General features: G+C 36.3%; 1 protein-coding gene across 1 annotated transcript in view; it reads left to right on the forward strand.

Annotated features, from left to right (window-relative positions):
- The window catches only part of CFTR (CF transmembrane conductance regulator), a 182,542-nt gene that overhangs the window by 135,596 nt on the left and 32,548 nt on the right, over positions 1 to 14,398 (forward strand). The window contains exon 22 of the mRNA XM_007089169.3: positions 6,295 to 6,549. Within this exon, the coding sequence (XP_007089231.1) occupies positions 6,295 to 6,549 (255 nt within the window). The remainder of the gene's footprint in view (positions 1 to 6,294; positions 6,550 to 14,398) is intronic.

A 14,398-nucleotide genomic window follows, 5' to 3' on the forward strand; every position in this document is an offset into this window, starting at 1 on the left:
AAAACCTTCCTTTTATGTACTTCACAGTTTAAACATTTCTGTTATAAAGTGTGTGAAGTTTTGGTGTGCCTGGGTGGCTCAGTCGGTTGAGCGTCCAACTTCGGCTCAGGTCATGATCTCACCATTTGTGAGTTTGAGCCCCGCATCGGGCCCTGTGCTGACAGCTCAGAGCCTGGAGCCTGTTTTGGATTCTTTGTCTCCCTCTCTCTCTCTGCCCCTCCCCGGCTCATGCTCTGTCTCTCTGTCAAAAATAAATAAACATTAAAAAAATTTTTTAAAAAAGTGTGTGAAGTTTTTCACATTGTATCAGTTTTGCTGATGATTTGCCTCACATTTATTTCTTGTCATCTTCCTGGAACAACCAGTTATGAAATCTCTTTACAGTATTGCCAGCCAGATGTCGGGCTTATGAAATATATTTTCTGTTATCATGGCTCCTCTGGCATTATGCATATAGTCTAGGTGTTAATGCATAATTTTGATGCCCTGTTTTCTAAACAACCAAAAGGGTAAAAGGAAACAGAGCAAATATTTTCCTGAGGGAGAGGAGTCTGGGTTTCTAACTTACTCTAGAAAAGGTCTTTAAGCCTTTTCTTCCTTCTTTGTCAATAGAAAGGGAAAAGGAACATCAGGAATCATTCTTTTTTTTTTTCACTGAACAAATCCGTTAAAAAATAAGGTTGAGATAAGATTGTGGAGCTTTCTTTTTGTTAAGACCATCACACTCCCCAAAGACTTTGTTCTCCTGATCCTTAGTTTAGTAACTTCAGAAATTATTATAAAGATAATGAGATTCAGTTTTAAAGATTGACTTAGGAGAATTTTTGCAGCATAATAAATTTAAATAACAAAACCAGAAATTTAAAGCAGCTGATTCTCAAGTAAAAATGCCACCTCATTGTGGCTAAACTCAACTTTTATAGAAGTCTGTACAGATTATGTCAGGTTTTCCTCTTCACGTGAAGAATAGGTTGAGCGTCTCAGCGCCTGAGTGTCATTTTGCCCTCAGCATTTACTTCTTGAATTCTAAGACAAGTGCTCTCACCTCAGCCGGTGATGGCTACTTTGAGACTTTCCTGTCAGCAGGCCACAGAGAGCAGCCCCTCATGCCTCCTAGGGCAACCCCTTCACTGCACAGGAAGAGGCAGCTAGTCTACAGTCTACAGTCACTCTGATAATTGCCAAATCTGAATTTCCATCCAATGGCACGGTGGTTTTCACATATCACTTGAAAATGCTAATAGACACTCTAAATTAGAAAAAGGATTAAGTTACGTTAAAAAGAATTCAATTCAGGGGCGCCTGGGTGGCTCAGTCGGTTAAGCCTCTGACTTCGGCTCAGGTCATGATCTCACGGTCCGTGAGTTCGAGCCCCGTGTCGGGCTCTGTGCTGACAGCTCAGAGCCTGGAGCCTGCTTCAGCCTCTGTGCCTCCCTCTCTCTCTGCCCCTCCCCTGCTCATGCTCTGTCTCTCTCTGTCTCAAAAATAAATAAACATTTAAAAAAAAACTCAATTCAGAACAACTAGATGAGACTAAAAATCGTTTGGCATGTTGCCACTTCAAATCCAAATAGCAACGTGTATTTTCAGACTGAGAAGCTGTGAGGTACGGTTGCAGCCCCGATTTCCTACTGAAGGACTCCTAGCGCTGTCATTTGCCCTGCCCAGATACTGCTTTCTGCATATGAGGTAGAACAATGGATTCACTCATCCCTAACAAAGATTTATTAAGGGACGGCATAGTGCTAAACGCTAGATGGGAAGGATACAACATGGAATGCTTTGAATAAGGTTACTGTAATAGGTAATGTGGGCTTAACATTAACCCTGTGGAGTGTAAGCTTCAGGTTCTGTCTCTTGCATGGGCACCTTCAGAGGCCCTATACTTAATTATACATGCATTTTTTTTAAGTTTATTTATTTATTTTTAGAGAGAGAGAGAAAACATGTGTGAGCAGGGGAGGGGCAGAGAGACGGGAGAGAGAGAGAGAGAGAGAGAGAGAGAGAGAGAGAGAGAGAATCCCAAACAGGCTCTGTGCTAATAACACAGACATGGAGCTTGAACCCTTGAATCATGAGATCATGACCTGAGCCAAAACCAAGAGTCAGACACTCAACTGACTGAGCCATCCAGGTGCCCCATTAATGCATAATGTTGAGTCTTTAATGTAAGAGTCCCTTCAATTATTTAAGTTCCACCAAACCTGGGTCCATCCTGGGTCAGCTATAAATCTTAGGTATTAAATCAAGTGTGTAAGAAATATGACTCCACTTTTGCTATAGTTGAATTTATTTTCTACTTGAACACACATGCTGCTGAGTGCAAGAAGCAATGCCAGTGTATTCAGAAATCTTATTGGAAGTGAATCTAAATTCTGAATGGAGTTTACAGAATGCCTAGATCCTGAGGGGAGGGAGCATCTGGCCATAGGTTGCCCCTTATCTGTGCTCTGTCTCTGAGGCATTGATGTTGCTCTTTGACCTAGAGGAGTACAGTGCAGGGAGATTGAATCTTTGTTCTTCTGATCCTGATTGTGAGTTCTTTGATGAGCTCTCTCTCAACTTTTTCCATGCCTTGGGCATGGAAGACCCTGAGGGATTAAAGGATTGGGATTTGGCTTCCCTTCAACACCCCTCTAGAAATACAGGAAAATCTGAAGCTTTGTCAAGTTATCTGGGTCTAGACATGCCAAGCACCCATGTCTACTGTAGTGCTTCCATGCCATTCCAGGCGCTTAGGATGTTTCTCTAAGGTATGCCTAATTCCAGGCCTCCACCTAGAAATTGAGGCATAGACCTCTTGTGTTCCAAAAGTCCTCTAAATCTACCCAAGGATAAAACTTGAGTTTGGTTGCAGGGCAAGACTCATTTTTAGAGGAACTGGTGTCTAAGCCCTTTTGTTAAACGCCATTCATGAGTCAGATTATGTAGTGAGGAGAGAAACTGTTTTTCACCTATCATAAATTAATCTCTGGCTACTGTTTTTGCATAAACAGTGTGATTTGAGTCTTTCAGACTTTGATTTTTGAAACTTTAAAGTCAATATTCATGTAGCTAAGAATTTTCAACTATCCATCGCTGGTTCTAAAAGCCAATTTTTGAAACTTAAAAGACCAGAATTGATTTTCTTCGCTCTGGTTCTATTGTGGTTTTCCCTTTAAGAAGCAAGTAGAATGGAAGTAGAATATAATAATTGGAGAGCCTTTGAGGTACAAGGAATTCGTAATTCATAATATCATCTAGCCACATCATCTATTCAGCAGTGGCATTTTAGTAGCTACAAAACTGGCCATGATGCAGGTGTCTGCAGTAACCACCTTTTCTCCTCATCAGAAAATGTTCTAATTCACTGAACTGAATGAGTGTCTGCTTGTATGCTGTGGATGAGTACCCGTTGTTAAGAACTTGTTCTTGGTCAGAGATATTTGACCATGCTGTGGGTAACTATAGTAACTATAGTAACTTTAAGCAATTAGACTATATGAAAGATGATGAGTTGAAAATTTCATTTCCAGGGGTACCTAGGTGGCTCAGTCAGTTAAGTGTGTCTGACTCTTGATTTTGGCTCAAGTCATTATCTCACAGTTCGTGAGTTCAAGCCCCACGTCAGGCTCCACGCAGACAGCATAAAGCCTGCTTGGAATCCTCTCTCTCCCTCTCTCCCTGATCCTCCCCTGCTTGTTCTCTCTCTCTATTTCTCTCTCCCTGTCTCTCTCTCAAAATAAATAAACTTAAGAAAAAGAAAATTTCATTTTCTAAATTAGGTAGGTACAATCCACTGCATTTGACTTTGAAGTTCTAGGTTCACCCTCAATGGTAAGCCTCACTAATGGAATAGTAATTTGCTATGGTCTTCACAACTCCTTACACACACACACACACACACACACACACACACACACACACACACACAAATTATATACATGTCAGTGCTGCCAAAATAGTGATTTTAAATATAATTTTCTAATAACATTGCATATAATTTGGAGTAGTTTAGATAGCAATATTTAATTGCTCACTGTTTGGAAGTATTAAAGTATGAAGGATTTTTGATACATAGTAGCTTTCTTGATGTGCTAAAGCACTTGAAGACTAGTGTAGAGTTCTTTGCATTGATGTACAGAGATGTCAACAGTCTCACTTTATTTTATAAAACTAAGCTACATTTCTCTCAATGATTTTAAGAGAGTAATATTATTTTTATGCATGATGAATACAATAAAATATTTTAAATGCATTTGAGCTATTTCTCTGGCATTTCCATCTCAGCATTATTTACAGTTCTAATTGACCTTCCAGATCAATTAGCTCTCTAGGAAAATTAATGACAATGAAATGCAAGAGTATACTTTAATTCAAAGTTAATAAAAAATAACTGAATCAGTATTTAACAACCTCTGAAAGTCACTCATAATTTGGATTTGAAAATATCATGTGTGGGAGCCATTCTAGAGTTATTTGTAATGGATGTGTGCTTTAGATACTTTTCACTTTCATTAACAATGGATTTGGCTTAAAAGGGTTCTCCTCTTGAATCTTGAAAAATTATTGAAGATAATCTGAAGGTATTTTCAAGGTAAAAAAATGAAGCAACCACATTACTAGACAGAAGAACTTCACAAATAGCAAACTTGATCAATAGCATGTGAAAACAGGCAATATAAGAAATAATTTCTAATAATCTAAGCCTTAACTGTAAATAAGGTTATAAATTAACATTGTAAAGGAGAGGGTTGAATTCTTGACTGAGTAAAACTAGAATCAATAATTACTTTTAAGACAAAAAAAGCAATAAATTTCTGTTGAATAAGCAGTTAATACCTGGGAAGGGCTGAACCATCAAGGATGATATATTAAAAATAGAAATTGAGTGAATTCAGTTTTCAGCTCTTTCTTGTTATTCACTGATTTATTCATGTGTATGTAATCATTCACATATTTATTCTTTTATTAATTTTTTTCAAATATTTATTAAGTGCCTGTTATTTGTAAGGCTATTTTAAAAGTTATATTCCAGGGGTGCCTGGGTGGCTCAGTCAGTTGAGTGTCTGACTTTGGCTCAGGTCATGATCTCACAGTTCGTGGGTTCCAGCCCCCACTCCCCAGGCTCTGTCCTGATAGCTCAGAGCCTGGAGCCTGCTTCTGATTCTATGTCTCCCTCTCTCTCTGCCTCTTTCCCACTCACACTTTATCTCTCTCTCTCTCAAAAATCACTAAACATTAAAAATAAATAGATAAATAAATAAATAAATAAATAAATAAAATTATATTCCAAATTCCAATCATAACTATTCAGCAGAATGTGTTCTTGTTAAAGAATTAAGCTAAGCACCTTTAAAAATAGTTGAGCTCTTTCATTTCCGTGCACATTAAAGGTATATGTATTAAATAGGCTTATAAAGCAAATGTGTACTTAATTTCAAACACAACTTTTATATGCAATGACATTTTGCTCAGCAGTGGATATTGATCTGGAGGTTATTTAGATTTAAAATGTAATTATTTAACTACAAATATAGGACAAGGACTTAAATTTATTTGAAGATTATTGTGAAGTCATTCAAAATTTACTAAGCATCAAGGATTCATTGCCACCCAGCTGACTTACAGAATTGTAGATAGGTTTTTTTTTAAAGTTCATTTATTTATTTTGAGAGAGAGAGAGAGCACACATGCAAGGAAGGGGCAGAGAGAGAGGGAGAGAAAATCCCAAGCAGGCTCCATGCTGTTAGCGTGAAGCCCGATATGGAGCTTGATCCCACAAACCATGAGCTCATGACCAGAGCCAAATTTAAGAGTCAGATGCCTAACCAGCTGAGCCACCCAGGCACCCCTAAAATTGTAGATAGTTTTTAAGGCCGTTTGAGAGAAAGGCAAGAATCTTTAGTAGTGGTTTTGAGGTGTGGAACATTTTATCATAATATACCAGTTATACAAGAGTGTGCAGTGTTGCTCATAGTTGAAGAAAAAAATTTCCCTCTTGACATCATCTATTCCTTTGAGTATAGTTGGGCTATTTATGTGTGGCTTGCATAACTGAGAATTAAAGACTCACAAAAATAAACAGGTCTATACAGAGCCCATTTATATAAATCCTATTTAATTCTCTTTGGTTAAGCTTTTAATTATATCCAATTATTTCCTGTTAGTTCATTGAAAAACCTTCTGACAAATAACCAAGTGACGACGGTCAGGCATCACATCTTACATGTTATTTTTTAAGGAAACATCATACTAATTATGGCATTGCCTGCAGTTATTAAACAAAAATGAAACATTGCTATTTCATTTCAGATGCGATCTGTGAGCCGAGTCTTCAAGTTTATTGACATGCCTACAGAAGAAAGTAAACCACCTAGCAAGCCATTCAAACCATCCAAGGACATCCCGCTCTCAAAAGTTATGATTACTGAGAATCAGCATGTGAGGAAAGATGACATCTGGCCCTCAGGGGGCCAAATGACAGTCAAAGACCTTACAGCAAAGTATACAGATGGTGGAAATGCCATATTAGAGAACATTTCCTTCTCAATAAGTCCTGGCCAGAGGGTAAGATTTCAACATTGCTTGCTTTGTTAGACCTGTGTTCAGTAAGTAAATCTCAGTAGCCTAGACCAATGTGTTAGTAAAATCCATTGGTAGCATTATTATTATAGACTAGGGACAATATTGAACATACATATTTCAAGTTATTGTTTACGAAGTCCTTATTTTTTAATCTGATAATTTAGTTTGCAGAGGTCAGAAATGATATAGTTGGTTCATTTTAAATGTGATTCTACTTGTAGAATAGGTAATTGATTGCTAGGTTACTAACCAAAAGAATCCATTAAATAAACCAAAATTATGCCATGTTTTAGATTTGGCCTCTTGAAACTATCTTCCATTTCAGGTAAGAGAAATATTTTGTTGTTGACTCTAATTTCTTTGTAAATTTTACCTAATATAACTCTGTCAAACAGGTGGTACTTTCTAAATTAGCTTTGTTCAGTTTATTTGTTTATTTGGAATCTTAATCAAGGTATGGATTATTTCAATTTTTTCCCAATATTTACCAAGAAAAAATTATTTACTAAACAACTGTTTTATTATTTAATAAGCAAAAATAACCATGCATTATTTTGAATTGTTTCTTATAGATTTCAGCCCTGGACTGACCACATGGATGGTATTCAAATACACCAATTCTAGAATTAATTCTAGGTGAAAGGGACAGTCATTCTTCCTAAATTCTGTGTCCTATAAATGTGGTTTTATATTTTATATTTCAAAGTTCTTATTCTGGGCTGCTCCATAAATCTAGACAGGATTATTCCTTTGTTTTATTTTTTAAAATTGAGATAGAATACAATAGAGCCACTTCCCTTTTTTTTTTTTTTTTAAGAGAAAGAGAGCATGAATAGAGGAGGGGAAAGAGAGAGAGAGAGAGAGAGAAAGAATCTTAAGCAGGCTCCACACTTAGCATGGAGCCTGATGTTGGGCTCCATTCCATGACCCTGGGATCATGACCTGAGTTGAGACCAAAAGTTGGATGCTCAACTGACTGAGCCATCCAGGCACCCTATAGAGCCACTTCTAATGAAAACTGAATTTTAAACTTTCTCTCTTTGTGGCTTAATATCAAATAGAATTTTTTTTATTTGTTGAGATAATGGTTTCTAAACTTTGTTAGGCCACTATCAGTGTCATCAACATAGGAACAGACTCTTATCACTTGCTTTTTGCCCATGGGTTTAGGAATATTTCATATTTGACGCATTGGAAAAAGTTCTACTAAATGTAGAGTGAGCAAAATGTTCCTGTATACCATGCTAAATGGCTTGAAATGGCACACCAGAAATTTTGACTCCCTTTTTTAATTTTACAGTTAGTATCAATAAATTCACATACTACTAAAATTAGCTCTTTATTATAATTTTTGCCGATCAAGAATGGGACTTGTTTTTTTTTTTTTCTTTTTGTTGAGAGAAAACAGTTTTTTTTAAGTGTTTATTTTAATTCCAGTTAGTTAACATACAGTGCAATATTAGTTTCAGGTGTACAATATAGTGATTCAACACTTCTTTGCATCACCCAGTGCTCATCACAAGTGCACTCCTTAATCCCCATCACCTATTTAACACATCCCGCTGCCACCCCCCTTCTGGTAACCATCAGCTTGTTCTCTGTAGTTAAGAGTCTGCTTTTTGGCTTCTCTCCCTCTTTTTTTTCCCCCTTTGCTCACTTGGTGTTTCTTAAATTCCATATATGAGTGAAATCATATGGTATTTGTCTTTCTCTGACTTAGTTCGCTTAGCATAATACTCTCTAGTTCCATCCAATTCATTGAAAATGGCAAGATTTCATTACTTTTTATGGCTGAATAATATTCCATTGTGTGTGTGCATGTGTGCGTGTGTACGTGTGTGTGTGTGTGTACACATACATACCACATCTTCCTGATCCATTCATTAGTTGATAGGCACTTGGGTTGCTTCTATATCTTGGTTATTGCAAATAATGCTTCTATAAACATAGAGGTTCATGTATCCCTTTGAATTAGTGGTTTTGTATTCTTTGAGTAAATACCCAGTAGCATGATTGCTGGATCATAGGGTAGTTCTATTTTTAACTTTTTCAGGAACCTCCATACTGTTTGCCAAAGTAGCTGCACCAGTTCCCACCAACATTGCAAGAATGTTCCCCTTTCTCCACATCCTCGCCAACACCTGTTGTTTCTTGTTGATTTTAGCCATTCTGACATGTGTGAGGTAATATCTTGTTGTAGTTTTGATTAGTAATTCCCTGATGAGGAGTTACAGCGAGCATCTTTTCATGTGTCTATAAGCCACCTGGATGTCTTCTTTGGAGAAAGAAATGTCTGTTTGTGTCTTCTGCCCATTTTTTAACATTTATTTATTTTCTGAGAGAGAGAGAGACAGAGCGTTAGTGGGGGAGGAGCAGAGAGAGAGAGGTAGATACAGAATCTGAAGCAGGCTCTAGGCTCTGAGTTGTTAGCACAGAGCCTGATGCAGTGCTCGAACCCACAAACTGTGAGATCATGACCTGAGCCGAAGTCAGGTGCTTAACCAACTGAGCCACCCAGGCACCCTTCTTCTGCCCATTTTTAAATTGGATTATTCATTTTTTGGGTGTTAAGTTTAGAAGCTCTTTATGTATTTTAGATACTAACCCTTTATGATATGTCATTTACAAATATCTTCTCCCACACTGTAGGTTGACTTTTAGTTTTATTGATTGTTTCCTTCGCTGTTCAGAAGCTTTTTTATGTTGAGGTAGTCCTCATAGTTTATTTTTCCCTTGCCTCAGGAGACACCTAGAAAGAAGTTGCTATAGCTGATATCGAAGAGGCTACTGTCTGTGCTCTCTTCTAGGATTTTTATGGTTTCAGGTCTCACATGTAGGTCTTGCATCCATTTTGAATTTATTTTTGTGTGTGGATGGTGTAAGAAAATGGGCTAGTTTCTTTCTTTTGCATGTTGCTGTCCAGTTTTCCTAGTACCATTTATTGAAGAGGCTGTCTTTATCCCATTGGATATTCTTTCCTGCCTTGTCGAAGATTAAGTGATATAGTTGTGGGTTCATTTCTGGGTTCCCTATTCTGTTCCATTGATTTATGTGTCTCTTTTTGTGCCTATACTGTACTGTTTTGATCACTACAGGTTTGTAATATAACTTGAAGTCCAGAATTTTGATGCCTCCAGCTTTGCTTTTCTTTTTCAAGGTTGCTTTGGCTATTCAGCGTCTTTTGTGGTTTCATATAAATTTTAAGATTGTTTGTTCTAACTCTGTGAAAAAGGCTGTTGGTATTTTAATAGGGATTGCATTAAATGTGTAGATTGCTTTGGGTGGTAAAGACATTTTAACAATATTCATTCTTCCATGAGCATGGAAGTTCTTTCCATTTGTTCATGTCATCTTAAATTTCTTTCATCAGTGTTTTATAGTTTTCAGAGTAGAGGTCCTTCACCTCTTTGATTAGGTTTATTCCTAGGTGTCTTATTATTTTTGGTGCAGTGGTAAATGGGATTGTTTTTTTAATTTCACTTTCTGGTGTTTCATTATTGGTGTATAGAAATGCAACAGATTTCTGTACATTGATTTTGTATCCTGTGACCTTACTGAATTTGTTTATAAGTTCCAGCAGTTTTTAGGTGGAGTCTTTTGTATTTTCTATATAGAAAATATCATCCATCATGTCATCTGCAAATAGTGGAAGTTTTATAGCTTCCTTACCAATCTGGATGCTTATTATTTATTTTTGTTTTTTGATTGCTGTGGCTAGGACTGCCAGTACAATGTCAATAAAAGTGGTTAAGAGTGGAAGGGTAGATATCATTGTCTTGTTCCTGACCTTAGGGGAACAGATCTCAGTGTTTCCCCATTAAGGATGATGTTAGCTATGGGTTTTTCATATATTGCCTTTATTATATTGAGGCATGTTCCCTCTAAACCTCTTTAGAAGAGGGTTTTTTTTTTTATCATGAATGGATATTGTGCTTTGTCAAATGCCTTTTCTGTGTCTATTGAAATAATCATATGGTTCTTACCCTTTCTCTTAAAGGATCATTGTTGATTGATGTTGATTAATTGGCAAATATTGAACCACCCTTGCAACCCAGGAATAAATCCCACTTGATCATGTTGAATGTTTTTTTAATGTATCAATGTATTATTGAATTTGGTTTGCTAATATTTTGTTGAAGATTTTTACATCTATGTATATCAGTGATATTGGCCTATAGCTCTCTTTTTTATGGTGACTTTTGGGTGTTTGTATATGTGTGTGTGTGTCCTTATCTGGTTTTGGTATCAGGATAATGGTGGCCTCATAGAATAAATTTGGACATTTTTCTTCCTTTTCTATTTTTGGAATAGGCTGAAAAGAATAGGTATTAATTCCTCCTTAAAAGTTGGTAAAATTCACCTATAAAGTCATTTGGTCCTGGACTTTTGTTTGTTGAGAGTTTTTGATTACTGATTCAATTTCTTTGTTGGTTATCAGTCTGTTCAAATTTTTTGTTTCGTCGTGTTTCAGTTTTGGTAATATGTATGTTTTTAGAAATTTATCCATCTCTCTTAGGTTGTCCAGTTTGTTGGCATATAGTTTTTCATAATATTCTCTTATAATTGTTTGTATTTCTGTGGTGTTGGTTGTTATTTCTCCTCTCTCATTTGTGATTTTAGAGGAAAAACAGTTTTAAATCAACATAAATGGAAAAATTAGGTTTTAGATAGAATTTGTCCCTTATATTAGAATGAGGCTGTTTACATTGTTTAAAGTTATGCTTTGGAACTATGTAAAATTAATTATTTGCCTTTGTTACTCCCTTGCATTGAGAAAATATGTAATTAAGTAGTTTCTTTTGCCTTGCACATTAGTGAATGCCACAGGCAGCTGAGGATGTCCTTGGGATCACTGGGATAGGTTCCAAAAGTGATGTCCAGTTATAAACAATAGCAGCAAATAGGTTGATATAAACCAGGGTGGAAAGTCTTGGTAAATTACTTCCTTTTTCTCCTCCTGATATCCTCCCACCCCTTTGCTTTCCTGATGCTCAATTGCCCATTAAATTAAATTAACCAAGTCCTAGTAGAGCAACAGAATTTACAGAGTCCTCATTCCTGTAGGTAGTTTCCTTGATGTGAGAGTAATAATAAGAGCTGCTCTAAAGTTAGGAAGAAGCAGTATGTTTAGGCATTTCATATTCTCTGAACCTTTATATAGAAAATAGGCCATATGTGTTTAGTAACTATTCTTTGCCAGGAATGGTAGGTCTTTGGAAAAATTAAAAATTACTTACATAAGGCTTTGGATATTGCCATTCAAAGAGTGAAACTAATGTTTATCAAGTGTTTATAATGTCCCAAACACCATTTAAAGACATTTATTTGCTATCACATTCAATATTATTATAATTCCAAAGGTAGATATTATTACCCTCTTTGTATAATGGAAGAAACTGAAGTCCAATTAAGTGAGTGAGTTAGAAAGGATCTTTAAATCCAAATCTGTCTGACTTCGTAGTTCTTTTTCACTTGCTTCCCTTAAAAGAAGAAAAAGGAGGAACCAAAGGAGAAGAAGAGGAGAGAAAAAGAGATATCTGCCCCAGAAAATGACCATCTAAAAGGGGAAATGCAAGGTCCACTGAGAACTGAGGCAGGTCACTGTGAAGCTAAAAAAGCTTAAGTTTCAGAGAACTTCACTTGTCTGAGCTCCTTCCAAAGCCCTATACCTAATTTTATATTTATAATTCTAAAATATTTATTCCTAGAAAGAACTACTCCTCCATATTTTATAAACTTCAGGTTCTAAAAATCCTTGTTATACCCTTGAATAAAAGATACATAGGTAAAATTCTAAGGTAAAGAGAAAGGAGTTACTGTCAGTTGGCTGGGAGTTGGGCTATTTAGGGAAAGTTTTCTATAAGAAGTGGCATTTAGAAGGAGACTTTGAGACTTGAACTGTGTATTTGAACAAGCAAGGGTGAGTAAAAAAGGGTGCTATAGGCAGAGAGAATAATACAAGCATGGGGCAAGTACAGAAAACAATGACTGATTCAGTCAGAATGGGGGATGCATAAAGGATGAAATGGAAGACAGGATTGAAGCAAGATGATGGAAATTACGAATCTTGAGAGCTGAAGCAATAAAGGAAGTTGAAGACTTGGAAGATCCTACTCAGGTTTGCTACTAAATGATTTTTGGTCATCTTCAAGAAAGCAGTTTCTCAAAGTGTTGTTCCCTGGACCAGCATCATCTGCATCAGTTGAAAACTTGCGAAAAATGCATATTCTGAGCCCCACTCAATCCTACTGAATAAAAACTCTGAGTATAGGGACAATGGTCTTTATCACTGATGGATTCCCTTCCAAGCATGAGAGCCCAATTTAAGAGAGCCATTAGGTGTAGAGAAATAAGAGTAGAAGTTCAACTGCAAAGGGTTAGGGAATGGGTGAGTACTGAAGTGAGGAGTTATGTAGAACACCAACGTTGGTGGTGAAAAGAGATAGCTGGAACAACTGTATAAGAGGATGGCTCTCTGGAAGAATTTGCCTTTTCACTGTAGAGGAGTATGGTTTTTGTTTTTGTGTTTGTTTTGTTTTGTTTTTGTTTTGTGAGAAGGAAAGCAGATAAGTGGAGTTAAAGAGAACTATTGGGCAGAGTTGGGAAAATGAAGGTGTTCATGTTATACAACCTTGGTCTTTTAAGTCAGTTATAAGGCAAAATCATGGGAGTCAAGTAGTGTCCATCCTGTAACTTTGTTCTTCAGTATTGTGTTGGTTATTCAGGGTCTTTTGCATTTCCATACAAACTTTAGAATCGGTTTGTCAGATCCACAAAATAACTTGCTTTTTTATTTTGATTGGGATTGCACTGACTCTATAGACCAAATTGGGAAGAACTGATATCTTGACAATATTGAGTCTTCCTTTTCATGAACATGGACCATCTCTCTATTTACTTAATTTTTCTTTGATTTCATTCATCAGAGTTTTATCATTTTCCTCATCTAGATCTTGTACATATTTTCTTATGTTTATTCTAAGTATTTTGTTTTGGGAAGTGCTAATGTAAATGGTAATGTGTTCTTAATTTCAAATTCCTCTTGTTCATTGCTGGTATTTAGGAAAGCAATTGACTTTTGTAGAAGAACTCTGTATCCTACAAGTTTTCTTTAATTACTTATCAGTTCCAGGAGTTTTATTCCTGATTTAGATTTTCTACATGGATGATAGTCATCTGTGAACAAAGACAATTTTATTTCTTTCTTCCCAGTCTGTATGCCTTTCATTTCCTTTTCTTGTCTTAATGCATTATCTAGGATTTCCAGTATTATGTTGAAAAGGAGTTTTGAGAAGGGGCATCCTTGCCTTGTTCCTGACCTGTGCAGGAAGTCTTTGAGTTTCTCACCCTTACAAGTGATGTTAACTATAGGGTTTTGTAGATGTTTTTATCAAGTTAAAGAAGTTCCCCTCTTTCCTAGTTTTCTGAGAGTTTTTAACCAGGAATTAGCATTGGATCTTGTCAAATGAATTCTGCATCTATTGTTATAATCGTGTGATTTTTCTTAGCCCATTGATATGATGGATTATATTAATTCATTTTTGAATTTTGAACCAACCTTGTATATCTAGAATAAATCCTACTTGGTCGTGGCGTCTAATCTCTTTACACGTTGTTGGATTTGATTTGGTAATATTTTGCTGAAGATTTTTGGTTCTATGTACATGAGAAATGTTGATATTTAATGTCTTTGATGGCTTTGGTATTATTTTAATGTTGGCCTCATAGAATAGTTAGAAGTATTCCCTCTGCTTCTATCTCCTGGAAGAAACTGTAGAGGATTGGTAGAATTTTGACTTTAAATATTTGGTTGAATTCACCAGCGAATCTA

This window comes from Panthera tigris, chromosome A2 (genome assembly GCF_018350195.1).
Source record: "Panthera tigris isolate Pti1 chromosome A2, P.tigris_Pti1_mat1.1, whole genome shotgun sequence".
Lineage (NCBI taxonomy): Eukaryota > Metazoa > Chordata > Mammalia > Carnivora > Felidae > Panthera > Panthera tigris.